At 42.9% G+C, this 15,051-nt stretch overlaps 1 protein-coding gene across 1 annotated transcript in view; it reads right to left on the bottom strand.

The window, feature by feature from the left end:
• Nucleotides 1–5,764: 5,764 nt before the first annotated feature.
• Nucleotides 5,765–15,051, bottom strand: part of JHY (junctional cadherin complex regulator) — a 32,009-nt gene continuing 22,722 nt past the window's right edge. The window contains exons 5-7 of the mRNA XM_075280080.1: nt 7,910–7,984; nt 6,701–6,826; nt 5,765–5,965 (exon numbers count right to left, since the gene is read on the bottom strand). Of these exons, the coding sequence (XP_075136181.1) occupies nt 5,765–5,965; nt 6,701–6,826; nt 7,910–7,984 (402 nt within the window). The remainder of the gene's footprint in view (nt 5,966–6,700; nt 6,827–7,909; nt 7,985–15,051) is intronic.

Here is a 15,051-nt window from a genome sequence, read left to right as displayed (position 1 = left end):
TAAAGCAGCTCCATTCATTTCTATGGGAGCCGGCATACGATCGCTCCCCATAGAAATGAATGGGCTGCTTCTTTCACTCCGAGCAGTCCCATTGAAGTGAATGGGATGTGCCGGCGTATACGGCTAGCTCTGCTCATGCCGGAGCGTACACGCCGGCACATCCCATTCACTTCAATGGGACTGCTCGGAGTGAAAGAAGCAGCCCATTCATTTCTATGGGGAGCGATCGTATGCCGGCTCCCATAGAAATGAATGGAGCTGCTTTATACGCCGCTTATTCTGAACGTGTTTTACATTCAGAATAAGCTAGCGTTTACTCAGTGTGAATGCAGCCTTACTTTGTATTTCACCAATTTAAATGGGCAGGGTGAAATTAGCAAAAAAAAAATTCCAACACATCTGTGACAAAAATCCACTTGCGAATTTGTTGCAAAAAATACACAGCACGCACTTTTACTTGTGCATGTAGCTGTAAGGCAAGATTGATCCACAATTGCAGCTCTAAGTAAGGACACATGTTTGCATGTCTATGGGCCAAGACACGAGCGCATTTTTTCTGCGAACACTAAAAACCACTATGGTCGTGTAAAGTAGACCATATTATTCCGTACCGATTGTTATATTGTCTTACACCAGTGGGGCACTCATTTTTACGGATCCTTCATACATTTCAGTGCATGGAGAATTCTGTGAAAACAGACAAAAATAGATCATGATTTATATTTTAACAGTCCGTGAATAGCCCCCATTCACGTCAATTCATTTTAATGCAGCCAGTCATTTTGCGGAAATGCATCAGGTTTTTTTCTGCAGAAACACAGTGGAATAAACGCTGCGTTTTACAGTACCAGCAAAGTGAATAAGATTCTGGTTACTCCTATCCACCCATGGCCTCATCCAAAGCTTAAGGCCCCATATTGCTGAGGACAGGGGTGAACCTTCCCCTTTCGCCGCCCGAGCTAACTGCAGAAAGCCGCCCCCCCCCCCCCGCCGGAGGAGGGGGCGGATCGGGGGCGTGGCCGGGTGGATCGGGGGCGTGGTCGGGTGGATCGGGGGCGTGGCCGAGTGAAGGGGCGGGGCTTAGCCCCGTTCACCGGCAGAGAATAGGCCCGGAGACTGCCTGCTCTCTGCCTGAGCGTGAGGGGAGGCTGCCGGAGCAGCGCTGCTCCAGTGGCCTCCCCAAACCACCGCTCGGTGATAAGCCAGTCCAGGACAGCTTGTCCTGGACTGGCTTAGGTAAGGAAAAATGCCGCCCTCCCTGAGGCCCTGGCATAGCGCCGCCTGAAGCGCTCGCTTCAGGTCGCCTCATGGGAGGTGCGGCGCTGGCTGAGGAGATGTAACAGAAAAAAACCTCTGGCAAAGAACTGGCAAAGTGAATGAGGTTCCTTTAATCTCATCCACACATTGTGGAAAAAAGAGCGTTGGAAAACCACATTTTCAAAAACAAATGCCGGCGGTTTCTCTATAGGTATAATTGAAGCAGAAAGTCCACAGAGGAAACATCTCCTGACTTTTTATGAAAAGCGATGTGGGAAGAACCACAATGTATTGCCGCTGCAGTTTTTCCCACAATGCTTTTTTGCTGAGGCCCGTTTAGTGGGGCCTTAGCCTCAAACAGAACTTTATGGCAACTTCTCTTCCGTCTTGACTGAACTGAAGAATGAGAGAAGAGTCGCCATGAAGTTACACTACATGGCTCATCTAAGGTATAGAAGAGAAGTCACCGTAAAGTTACATCTTATTAGATTTTCCACATTTTTTTTTACTTTTCCCTATTCAGAACTAATGTTTGCTAAGTCAAACCAATCATACAGGTGTTTGGGGGGTTCATTAGGAATAGATATAAACTAAATGAGTGATTGCTCAACAGCTATTAAAAGAGTATGGCCTCTATATGGGTATAGTAATTTTGCCAGAGTACTCTAGGGTACTGCGAATGCATATCGTGAACTTTTGGCTAGTAGTCCCTGTTTCAAATGCACAAGTCGTTATAGCAGGAACGCAGTGTTAACAGGCTTCAGGGCAGTATATTGGCGCAAGAAAGGTTTATTGTTACATTGGTGTCTCGCGTGTTGTCAATTGCTTGAAATGAAATGTATATTGTGTTATATGCTCATGTCACTGGTTCAGATCATTGTTAGGCTGAGTTCAGACATGGTTTTTTGGTTAGGATTTATGAGGCGGAATCTGCCTCAAAATTCTGAACAAAAAAACCCGCCTCCCATAATAATAATAACATAACATAACATTTTATTTATATAGCGCCAACATATTCCGCAGCGCTGTACAATTTTTAGGGTTCAAATTCAGACAGATACATAACAAAGAAAGTCATTTCACACAATGGGACTGAGGGCCCTGCTCATAAGAGCTTACAATCTATGAGGTAGAGGGGGTGACACAAGAGGTAGCAGGGGCGGCATTGCTTATGCAGAGGTCAGACACTTTTGTAATAGAGGTGACTGTCATTACACAAACATAAAACTTTTAGCCGTCACCAGTCGTGTCCTTTAACATGTGGATGGTGCTTGGACATATAGAGTTAGCCTGAAATGGCATCATATCATGTGGGGTAATGTGGGAGCTGGAACAGAGGAGGGTTAGATTTTGGGGATTCTAATGACGGTACGGAAGGGTTTACATTAGGAATTGTGATAGACCTGTCTGAAAAGATGTGTCTTTAGTTTGTGCTTGAACCAATGAAATCAATGTTGCCGCACCTGGAAAAAAGAAGCGACATGCTCTTTCTTCAGGCAGATGCCACGGCCGGATGTCCACCTGCAGACACTTCCTCCCAACTAGGCCCATTCATTTGGGTCTAAACCGGAGAGGAGTGCCATGAATGGATGCCGGTGCACTGCACTGGCATCCAGTCGTGGCTACCTGTTTTTTGGTTCAGAACCTGAGGCAGCCTTTGCGTCAAATTCCGGACCAAAAAATCCCATCTGAACCCAGCCTTAGTATTCTAGTTTCTATGAATTGACACACTTGAGGAATCTCAAGAGTAAGACAACAGGTAGTTGGGGGCACACCCTCCATGAAATCAGAAGAATTCCATTCATTGTGAATTAAACATCTACCTCAATAAAGAGAACTTTAGTAAGTGTCCATGTATTTCTTTATTGCCAGTGGGTGGCTTCAGGTGACACGGAGAGGTTGGTGTCTGCACAGCAGTTCAGGAGGAGACAGGCTGGGCCCAGAAGAGCAGCTACATTGGCACTGACCAGGCACCAGCACCAGCCCACTGTTACCAATTCCAGTACCATTTTGAAAGTATTTTTACATCACATCATAGTAAATGGGAGATTAGTCCAGGATCTGAGCTTTTGGACAATGTATTCTATAATTGAGACAATGTTTAATTTTAGCTCCTGGAATATTAACATGGCCCATACAACTATAGTACCCACAACAGTGGTTATCAATAGAGATGAGTGAGTAGTATTCAATCGAGTAGGTATTCGATCGAATACTACGGTATTCGAAATACTCGTACTCGTTCGAGTATCACTCGCTATTCGAATGGAAAAGTTCGATGCAGAACCAGCATTGATTGGCCGAATGCTATACAGTCAGCCAATCAATGCTGGTTCTTCTCCTACCTTTAGAAGTCTTCTCCGTGCAGCTTCCCCGCGGCGTCTTCCGGCTCTGAATTCACTCTGCCAGGCATCGGGTCTGGGCAGAGCCGACTGCGCATGCCCACTTGTAGTTATCATCTCTAGTTATCAAGTATATGGTGAATGAGCAATGCCCAACATGGAAACAATACTGGGAGCTGCGTGTTCTGGCAAACATCTGATATGCGGGGTCCTAAGAGTCTAAGAGAATGGAGGTCTTGGTGCTTTTGCAAACACTCTCACCCAGTGCCGCACATCCCATGAGGCGACCTGAAGCGACCGCTTCAGGCGGTGCCATGCCAGGGACACGGGGAGGGCAGCATTTTTGCTGACCTAAACCAGCCCAGGACAAGCTGTCCTGGACTGGCTTAGGGTCACCGTCACTGAGCGGTGGATTGGCAGAGAGCAGGTCCTCTCCCTGCCTGCTCTCTGCCTGCTAAAGACGATTGCTCCATTCGGCCCCACCCCCTCCGCTCGGCCCCTCTAATCGGCCCCACCCCCTCCTCGGGGTGGGGGGGCTTTCTGACATCTGCTTCAGGCGGCAGAAATCCATGGTACACGCCTGGGTGACCCTAAGCCAGTCCAGGACAGCTTGTCCTGGGCTGGTTTAGGTCAGCAAAAATGCTGCCCTCCCCGTGTCCCTGGCATGGCACCGCCTGAAGCGGTCGCTTCAGGTCGCCTCATGGGAGGTGCGGCACTGGGGGTCACCGTCACTGAGCGGTGGATTGGCAGAGAGCAGGTCCTCTCCCTGCCTGCTCTCTGCCTGCTAAAGACGATCGCTCCGTTCGGCCCCGCCCCCTCCGCTCGGCCCCTCTGCTCGGCCCCACCCCCTCCTCGGGGGGGGGGGGGGCTCTCTGACATCTGCTTCAGGCGGCAGAAATCCATGGTACACGCCTGCTCTCACCCTTTCGCTATTTACACCACACAGATCTGTTTTATAGTGAGTTCCTTTTGTAGCCACTCTTGGCTTTGGCTCATAACAATCACTGCAAAAATCTGCAACAAAAAAAGCTGTGTGTCTGCAATACGGGGCCTCAACTTTATGCCAAGATCCCACTTTGCAGAACGCAGCTAAAATATGCAGCGGAAAAAGGCAGGGTCAGCTCAATGCATTACTCTCTATAGAGTGCAATCGTTTACTGCAGCTCTTCTGAAGTGTTTTTTCCCCCCCCGCAATGTATGAGGTTTTTCCTACAGCACTTTTTTGCTGTGGCCCGCTACATGGGGCTTTGGCCAAAAATGCAGCTTTTTTTCTGTTGTGTTTCTGTAGCAGGAAAACGCTGCATTTCCTTAACATGGGGCTTTAGCCTAAAGGAGCCTTGACACGGAGTAAACGTGCGTGTATTTTTGCGAAATACACGTGTAAAAATAAGACTCCCATTGACTTCAATGATATTTTTTACACCTGTAAAAATACGCCTGTAAAATGTCATTGACGTCAATGGGAGTCTTAGGGTAAGTTCACACGGAGGAAAGTGGAGCGCAATCTGGCACGTATACACGTGCTAGCAGATGACGCGCTCAAAATGCTCCCATTCATTTCAATGGGAGTTCGGATCATATACGCCGCTTTATTTTGCGGTCGTGATTTTGCGGCGCGTCATCTGCTGGCACGTGTATACGTGCCAGATTGCGCTCCACTTTCCTTCGTGTGAACTTTCCCTTATTTTTACACGTGTATTTTTACACGTGTATTTTGCAAAAATACACGCGCATTTACTCCGTGTGAAGGCTCCCTAAAATTGATTTTTAACTAAATATAATAAAAATTTTAATTGAAAATTGCAAACATTGTGTATTTTATTTTTCACATGTAATGAGCATGTCCACAAATCACACATTAACAAATCAATCAAATAAATCAAGACAAAATCAATACAAAAGTAACTCTTAAGTCACTTATGGTAAGTGATATTTTTTTTGGTTTCAATGCTTTGTACAGATCCTGTACATTGAAGTTCATCATGTGAGGGTCTTAAGTGACCATAGGACCAAGCACATTTCCAGGTTCATGGTTGTCAGCCCCACCCAGTCTATTTATTTTGAAGGGGAGACCCCATAATGTAACAATACTTCTTCTGCCACCATTCTGCTGCATGGGGTAGGGTGACTTTATCACAAGGCTGTACATATATGTTACAGATTACTTATAAAATATGGAGGGCATTTAGTGCAGCCACTGCCATCTTCTCCTTCTCATGTCTTGCCTGCAGATCCTCAAGAAGCTTCATCTGTGGAAAGAGAGAGTCGCAACTCATGGTTCGCTTTGCTGGGACGTCTGTTCTTCTCTCACTGGACACTCTGGGTGGAGGTTGTGGTCGAGGAACATATTTGGCATATTCCAGGCTCTTAAAGAAAAATATACACACAACAGAATGAGGTTTGATCAGAGTTATCTGTGCACCCCAATAATACTGGTAGATATTGCATCAAACTTTGTACCCCAAAATGTTTCATAAAGGAATTTCTGACATGGGAGCTCCTATCACATACTGCCGAATATTGTTACCCTGCAATAAATGTTAAAAATGTTCTTGTGTTATAGGTAACATTGGCTACAAAGTGTCAATGAAAAGTGCCTAAACCATGATACATAATGTTATACTGATACCTCTTACTCATAGGGATCAATGATGATCAGGCTGCAGTCCAGAGATCATCTTTCATACTCTGGATGGAGCTTAGTTCTATACTGTATCTCTACCAGGTTATAGCCTGATACCTATCTGCGAGCATGGGAAAATAAGTGCCAGGAGGATAACAGTCAGATATAGCTGTAATGTAGAAACTTTGGTGTAACAGTGAATAGGTGGGGGCAGCAAAAAAACTATTACCCTGAGTACACATAAAAGTCTAATAGAGGAACTTCATGTTTTTGTGAGGGTGTTTGCTTAATAAAGGTCAGTCATTCAGAGGATTCCTTTATTGCCAGTCAGTCAGTCATTGCATTGCCATAATAAATAATAATAATATTCATAGTAAAATAATAATAGATAACAAGGGACATAATGAACAATCATAATGAAAGAATCGATATATATGAAAACACAAAAGTAATAATAATAACAACATAACAGTCGCACCTTTTGCCTTGTGCTCTTATTCTTGTCGTTTGGTGTGACTTGGATTTCTTTAGGCTTCGCCGGTTTACTGCGGTTCCGCTCTTGGATTACTTTGGCATATTCTTTTTGTTGTTTTAATTGTTCCTTCTAAAAAAAAAAAAAAAAAGAGTTATGCTAAGGTGAGAAATCTGTTGAATATCTGACCCCAGATTATAAATCTCCTCCTTATCTGAAACCCTATCTAATTCATGTACACAGCACCCTACAGCCCTGTACTATTGTAATCATATATCATGGACTTGACAAACAGTATAGCTGCATCATCCTCATATATAGCAGAAGGTTTATCAATAGTGATAAATATCGATACCGAGAAATAGAGATTTTTGAGACTTGGATAGGTAGATGGAAATACAATGTATGTCTACGGGACAAATGAAAAGCACACTCACTCACTTTGTTATTTCTCCCATAGACATTACTGGAGAAAGATCACACACGTGTAGCCGTCTCTCTGCAATGGCTAAGGAACTAGCCAATCCATTTTATAAGAACTACTATCCCATAAATGCCTTTCATGGCCCTTTCTGTGGTCATCACTTATTTGATGTATATAAGCAATATCTTTAGATGGGTGGATCAACATGAGAATGAAATGAAGTTTAGTAGTGAAGGTTAGCTTATAGTGATGGCCAGATAGAGGTCATAGATTGTATATATAGAGGATAGTATATACTGGTGGAGGTTACCATGTAGAGGTAGGAGTTGGTAATTAGATGTGGAGGGTAGTATATAGTGGTGGAGAGTATTAGGCTGAGTTCAGACAGAGTTTTTTGTTTTTTTGAGGTGGAGGCAGTGCACCGGCATCCAGTCGCGCACTGCGCTCTGGATTAGACCCAAATGAATGGGCCTAGTTGGGAGGGCTCAACTGGCCACGGCATCTGCCTGAAGAATGAGCATCTCGCTTCTTTTTTCTGGGAGCCGGAACAGACCGCTCGTGGAAAAAAGAAATTACTGTCTCCCATTGATTTCAATGGGAGTTGTTTTTTTGGTCAGTATTTTGAGGCGGATTCCTCCTCAAAATCCTGACCAAAAAATTCAGTGTGAACTCAGTCATCAATCAAGTTAGTATATAGAGCTGGAGGTCGGTATGTACTGATAGATTGTGGTATACAATGGAATGGGTGGAACAAGGTCTAGTTTTGTCTTGTAGTAACATTCTTCTCTCACCTTCTCTTCACTGATGGTGTGCACTGGTCCGAGGCCTCCTAGTTTCACCTCCTCATTAAGAAGACTCTTCAACCTCTAAAAACAATCCAATAAATTATTTATTACTCTCAGCATCAAAGTCACATAATATACAGTATATATATATATATATATATAGATATATATATATATATATTTCTTGTGTGATACACTTATAGAATCACTTATCATTATAAACAGTAATAAGTTGAGTCTGATTCTTCTAGAAATACCAGATGAATATTCTGTATTTTGGAGGCTGCTATCACCATTCAGGGTGGAGGCAGCAATGGATGTGCCTGGCAGCTGTAATAACACCCCAGGCAGGAACACTCAATAACACACATTAATGTAAGTCAATAATCTCCAGCGAAAGGCTGCCTGGCATGTGGAGAATTACAGAGCGGCAAGAATTTCATTTTTTCGGCAGTGTTTAGTGATATGCGGGCTATGCTGATCATATCCATTCTCCAGTCTGCTGCATTGTGTCTTATTTTATAATTATACACACAAAATGAGATTTATATATGAGGTTTGGGATTCTGACTCCTGCAGGCCATCCACCGCCTCTATATATCAGGGGCTAATGGTCAATTGAGTGCTACACTGTCACCTTGCAGGTTTGGGGTCTGCATGTCCTTCCCTATAGTTGCCCGGGTTTTATCTATTATTTTTAGGGAAATGGAGCTTGTCACTAGATTTAAGGGCACTAAACCACCACCATGTCCTTATACACTACATGCACAATACCAGAAAAATGGCATAAGAAACAGGTGAAAGAATATTACAGCTTATGAAGACTACAACTCTGTGGCCGATGGTTTTTGGAAATTAAAGGGAACCAGAAAATGACCTATTCTTTTCAACCAACTTTTTATTTTAAGCATATTTTTTAAGATTTTAATTTTTTTTTCATATTTATATATCAACCTCTCTCTCTCTCTCTACATATATATTAACTACTATATGCTGTGAATTTCATTGTGGGGATTAAGTCTAGACTGGAACTTGCCAGTTTTGTAGGGTTTTCTTTTCAACATTCACTTCACTCAGGCCTGGGTCACATCTGGCCAGTCAGGGAATCTGCATGAGGACCACCCCGAATGGACTACCGAATGCACTGGCAAGTGGCGAGCAGTGAAAGCACACGGACCCCATAGACTATAATGGGGTCCGTGTGCTTTACGCATGGTTTCCTTACGGAACATGCGGACAGAAAAGTACTTCACGATCTACTTTCCGAATCCGTATGACTTGTGCGGAGACCGTGCAGAAAGCACACGGACCCCATTATAGTCTATGAGGTCCGTGTGCTATCAATGCACACCGCTTGCCAATGTGATCAGTAGACTGCTCGGGGGGTCCATATGCGGATTCCCCAAACGGATTACCGACGCAGATGTGAATCAGGCCTTACATAGTAGGTAAGACAGGCAGGATTACAATAGACAGTAACACCTGTATAGATAACTCCACTGACAATGATGAGGTCACAGCCTCCCTGTGCAGAACATGTCTAGGGAATTCTCCCATAGACCTCAATGAGTCAGCCCCACACTATGACTGCCAATGGCCATGATTATACTGTAAACTATATCCTTAAACCCTGTTAAAAGAGCAGAGGATAAGCTTAGGCAAGTTCGCAGCCCACATAATCTTGTACAGAGAATACAATAAAAAATCTTTCATCAGAAAATAAAATTAAAACAGATTACAATAAAGGGATATATTTCACTAGCTGGGTTTAAAAAATAAATGAAAAAGCAGGTGATACATTCCCTTTAAAGCGGAAATGCTCAAGGATTCGGAAACAAAGGATTATAAGGAAAAATTAATTCTTTAATCATTTAATGTCGGGAGCGCCGAGGTCTCATTAGCTTCACAATGCCTTTTTGCTTGGGGAATGACATTTTATCTCACTGGGTGGAGAGTATTTCGCTGGTTTGCCTCCATGTCCTCCAGATATTCGTGCTCACAGCATAATCGCTCTCTATTAATTATTGCCGCTTCTGTTCTTTGCTGCCGTCTTTTCAAAGAGTGTGAAAGGAGCACAACTGAGCACAACAAGAAATCCATTGAAAGGCTGCAACAATTTATAACCTGGAACAAGGTCCTCGACCGGAGACCAAATCAATAGCTTCATCAAAGGCCAGGTGGGATATTTCAGGAGGATAAGTGAAGCCTGGAGACACACAGAAAACCTGCGCATAATAACCATTGCAACCAGTGTGGTGCAATCCCTCCATGTGGATGATTGAATTAACTGCATTCATCTCATATATCAGAAGTACCAGTGAGATCAGGATGAGCCAGTGATTTACAACGTAGCACCTATGGAGTGAAAAACTAACGTGGTCGATTCAGAACTCAAGGAAAGTTGGGTGACACCTACTATGGCCCCGGAACTACTATTATACTCTGGGGTCTCTGAATGACGTCAAAGAACGTAGAGGCCCAATCATGTCAGCTTCATGCCACGAAATGACACAGATGTAACCCACATGAAATTACACAGCATCATTTTGTGTTGTTCATGACATCTCTAAGACCAGAGGAGGACAGAAGATGGGTGTTGGAGCCAGGAGAGGTGAGTATGTTTAATCATCTCCCTGGGACCTCTGCTCCTTATACTCTGCTCCTTATAGTCTGGGTTTATACTTCAGTCACCTCCAGAGCTGCACTCACTATTCTGCTGTTACATCATGTCTTATACTCCAGTCACCTCTAGAGCTGCAGTCACTATTCTGCTGTTACATTATGTCTTATACTCCAGTCACCTCTAGAGCTGCAGTCACTATTCTGCTGTTACATTATGTCTTATACTCCAGTCACATCTAGAGCTGCAGTCACTATTCTGCTGTACAACATGTCTTATACTCCAGTCACCTCTAGAGCTGCAGTCACTATTCTGCTGTTACATTATGTCTTATACTCCAGTCACCTCTAGAGTTGCAGTCACTATTCTGCTGAATCATGTCTTATACTCCAGTCACAGCCAGTGATGCTACATCTGAGATGTAGAAGGGTTCAGCACACAATCAGCTCTGCTGCATCTGAGGATGTAGCAGACCTTATTGTGCGCTCAGCGCTGCTACATCTCATATGTAGCAGGGTTCAGCACACACTCAGCTCTGCTGCATCTGAGGGTGTGCTCAACACTGCTACATCTGAGATCGGACCAGAATGGAGACTGCTGTGGACCGATCTTAGACTCTGCCTCTTCACAGACGAGACTCCGGAAGAACCAGAGTTGATTGGCTGAATGCTATACTCTGTATGGCATTCGGCCAATAAATGCTGGTCAATGCATTCCTATGGGAAAAAGTCAGCTCCCGCATATCGCAAGCTGACAGGGATCCCAACGTAATACAGTGATTTGGGCATGTTAAATGCCCCCAGACATGCTTCACCTGCTGTCCCAGTTGCATTCCAGGGTGTTGGCATCATTTCCTGGGGTGTCATAGTGGATTTGGTGACCCTCCTGAGTCGAATTCTGGGTTTCCCTGAAACGAAGCATTTTTCCCCATAGACTATAATGGGGTTCGATATTCATTTGTATTTGTTAATTAGAATTGTACTTCAGTATACCATAGAAACATCTGACCAAAGGAGATAAAAACAATGAATTTTGTGAAAACCAAAACTTGTGTCAGTCTCAAAACTTTTGGCCAAGACTGAATATGTAATGCCTGCTATATTGGTTGTTAAGTTGAATCCCATTCACATATTACAGAAAACTACACGTAGCGGAAATGCTGAGCTTTCCAAAACCATTGTGGAACAACCGATGGTTTCCCTATAGTTATAATTGATGCAAAAAGAGCAAGGGGATACAATGCGATACATTTCTGCCATGTTTTTTTTTTTTCCACAGTGCTTTTTTGCGGTGGCCCGCTTTCTGTTGCCTTGCTGACTGTGACTGTTTCTCGGCCATGAAAAACAAATTGTCTACTTTTAACCACTTTAGGACAGGGTCATTTTCTCTGGTTCAGGACTGGACACATATCTTCCTTTCGTACATGCAGTTTTGAAAGCTGTCGGAGACAAGGCCGGAACCTGTGATGTGGGTGTGGTTGTGGAATTATTTTAAATTTTTTTTATAGTCTTTTTAAAAAAAAAAAAAAAATTTTTAACCCCCCCCATACAGTCATAATGGTTAAGAGTGAACCACCCAGAAGTATATAGTCTATGGACAGTCCTCGTTTCTGGTTCAGCAGCTCGGATCCCTGTTTCGCTCAAGCAAGTTCAGTACGAACCACACCACATAGGCATGCCGCATGCCATGACATCAGGGGACTCAGCACACACAAGTCACTGCTGTGGCCCAATCACCTCAGCACTGATAAATCTGGGGAACCTGTAGAGCACCTAGTCTAAGTTTATATCACCAGTTAGTTGGCTTACCCTCAATTTTATGCTTTGAATTTCTGGCACACATAAATACAACTTATGTGTTGTCCCACCAAAGGCACTTATTCCCTATACTGTATAGAGGGAATAAGTTGCAAATTGGTGGTTGCCCAGTGTTGGAACCCCCACCAGTCATGAGAAATGGATTGCATTACTCTTCAGTCTGAATGAGGCCATGTAACGTTTCTGATCACTCCTTTCAGACTGGGGAATGCCCTCATTCTTCTGATTGGTGGTGGTAATAGTGGTAACCTCATTAATCTGCCATTTTTATCATCAACCTGTGGATATGGAGTACGTTGCTTTGGTGAGACAACCACTTTAAGTCCACCCCTTCTCAGTCAAGCCTTACCACTTTTGGATAAGTTCTGCCCCTTTTGGACAAGATGGAAAAATTATTTAAAACATATAATAAATGGTATATAGCAATAGGCTAGATAGTGGTACATATTCCATGAGAATTCTAGTGCATTTAACCCAATAAATCTGCCCCATATTTTATATTATATATTTACATCCTGAGGGTTTGTTACAATGTATCAGTATATCGTAAGAGAGCTAAATACACCCTGTCCTTATAGCTTGTTGCCTTATCCTGTATCTATCACATTTTCTCGCACTCTTTTCTTGTCTGACTCTACATGAGTACATCAGAAATGTGTGAACCCAAGTGGGGGAAGTGAGAATTTCCCCGATACAATAATTTGCTGAGTATTAGTAGTTTTACGGTTGCAGCTCTGTCTTATAATCTCTGGCGTGTGATCACAACGCTGCAGATGATGGGGCTATCATCTCATTACTCAAGCTGGCGAGAAGTTAATAGTGATAATGTTGGCGCAGAGAGATATGACACACACAGCAAGTTACTATAATGTCTCCTATTTATATCTCACCTGGAACACTGCAGCAAAAATGTCCTTTTTTCTTAAGGAGACCAATTTTTTAGGGCATCATTTATTAAGAAAAAAAATAAAAATAAAAAATAAAAAATATATATACAGTCCTATTACAAAGTTTGGGCACCCCTATTAATCTTAATCATTTTTAGTTCTAAATATTTTGGTGTTTGCAGCAGCCATTTCAGTTTGATATATCTAATAACTGATGGACACAGTAATATTTCAGGATTGGAATGAGGTTTATTGTACTAACAGAAAATGTGCAATATGCATTAAACCAAAATTTGACCAGTGCAAAAGTATGGGCACCTCAACAGAAAAGTGACATTAATATTTAGTAGATCCTCCTTTTGCAAAGATAACAGCCTTTAGTCGCTTCCTGTAGCTTTTAATCAGTTCCTGGATCCTGGATGAAGGGATTTTGGACCATTCCTCTTTACAAAACAATTCAAGTTCAGTTAAGTTTGATGGTCGCCGAGCATGGACAGCCCGCTTCAAATCATCCCACAGATGTTCAATGATATTCAGGTCTGGGGACTGGGATGGCCATTCCAGAACATTGTAATTGTTCCTCTGCATGAATGCCTGAGTCGATTTGGAGCGGTGTTTTGGATCATTGTCTTGCTGAAATATCTATCCCCGGCGTAACTTCAACTTCGTCACTGATTCTTGAACATTATTCTCAAGAATCTGCTGATACTGAGTGGAATCCATGCGGCCCTCAACTTTAACAAGATTCCCGGTGCCAGCATTGGCCACACAGCCCCAAAGCATGATGGAACTTCCACCAAATTTTACAGTGGGTAGCAAGTGTTTTTCTTGGAATGCTGTTTTTTTTTTGGACGCCATGCATAACGCCTTTTTGTATGACCAAACAACTCAATCTTTGTTTCAACAGTCCACAGGCTTGTCCAAATGTGCTTTTACATACCTAAGGGGGCTCTGTTTGTGGCGTGGTTGCAGAAACAGCTTCTTTCTCATCAATCTCCCATACAGCTTCTCCTTGTGCAAAGTGTGCTGTATTGTTGACCGATGCACAGTGACACCATCTGCAGCAGGATGATGCTGCAGCTCTTTGGAGGTGGTCTGTGGATTGTCCTTGACTGTTCTCACTATTCTTCTTCTCTGCCTTTCTGATATTTTTCTTGGCCTGCCACTTCTGGGCTTAACAAGAACTGTCCCTGTGGTCTTCCATTTCCTTACTATGTTCCTCACAGTTGAAACTGACAGGTTAAATCTCTGAGACAACTTTTTGTATTCTGCCCATGAACAACTATGTTGAACAATCTTTGTTTTCAGATCATTTGAGAGCGGGCTGCCCATGCTCGGTGACCATCAAACTTAACTGAACTTGAATTGTTTTGTAAAGAGGAATGGTCCAAAATCCCTTCATCCAGGATCCAGGAACTGATTAAAAGCTACAGGAAGCGACTAAAGGCTGTTATCTCTGCAAAAGGAGGATCTACTAAATATTAATGTCACTTTTCTGTTGAGGTGCCCATACTTTTGCACCGGTCAAATTTTGGTTTAATGCATATTGCACATTTTCTGTTAGTACAATAAACCTCATTTCAATCCTGAAATATTACTGTGTCCATCAGTTATTAGATATATCAAACTGAAATGGCTGCTGCAAACACCAAAATATTTAGAACTAAAAATGATTAAAATTAATAGGGGTGCCCAAACTTTTTCATAGGACTGTATATATATATATATATATTTCTTCTTTTTTTTTTCAAGAAAACTTTCTATTCACATGTCTACTACCGTATACTGTGTGTGTGTATGTGTGTGTGTAAATCCTACTAATCC

This window comes from Leptodactylus fuscus, chromosome 6, assembly GCF_031893055.1.
Source record: "Leptodactylus fuscus isolate aLepFus1 chromosome 6, aLepFus1.hap2, whole genome shotgun sequence".
NCBI lineage: Eukaryota > Metazoa > Chordata > Amphibia > Anura > Leptodactylidae > Leptodactylus > Leptodactylus fuscus.
The sequence above is the reverse complement of the archived record's forward strand: the minus strand, read 5'-3'. Positions and strand labels throughout refer to the sequence as shown.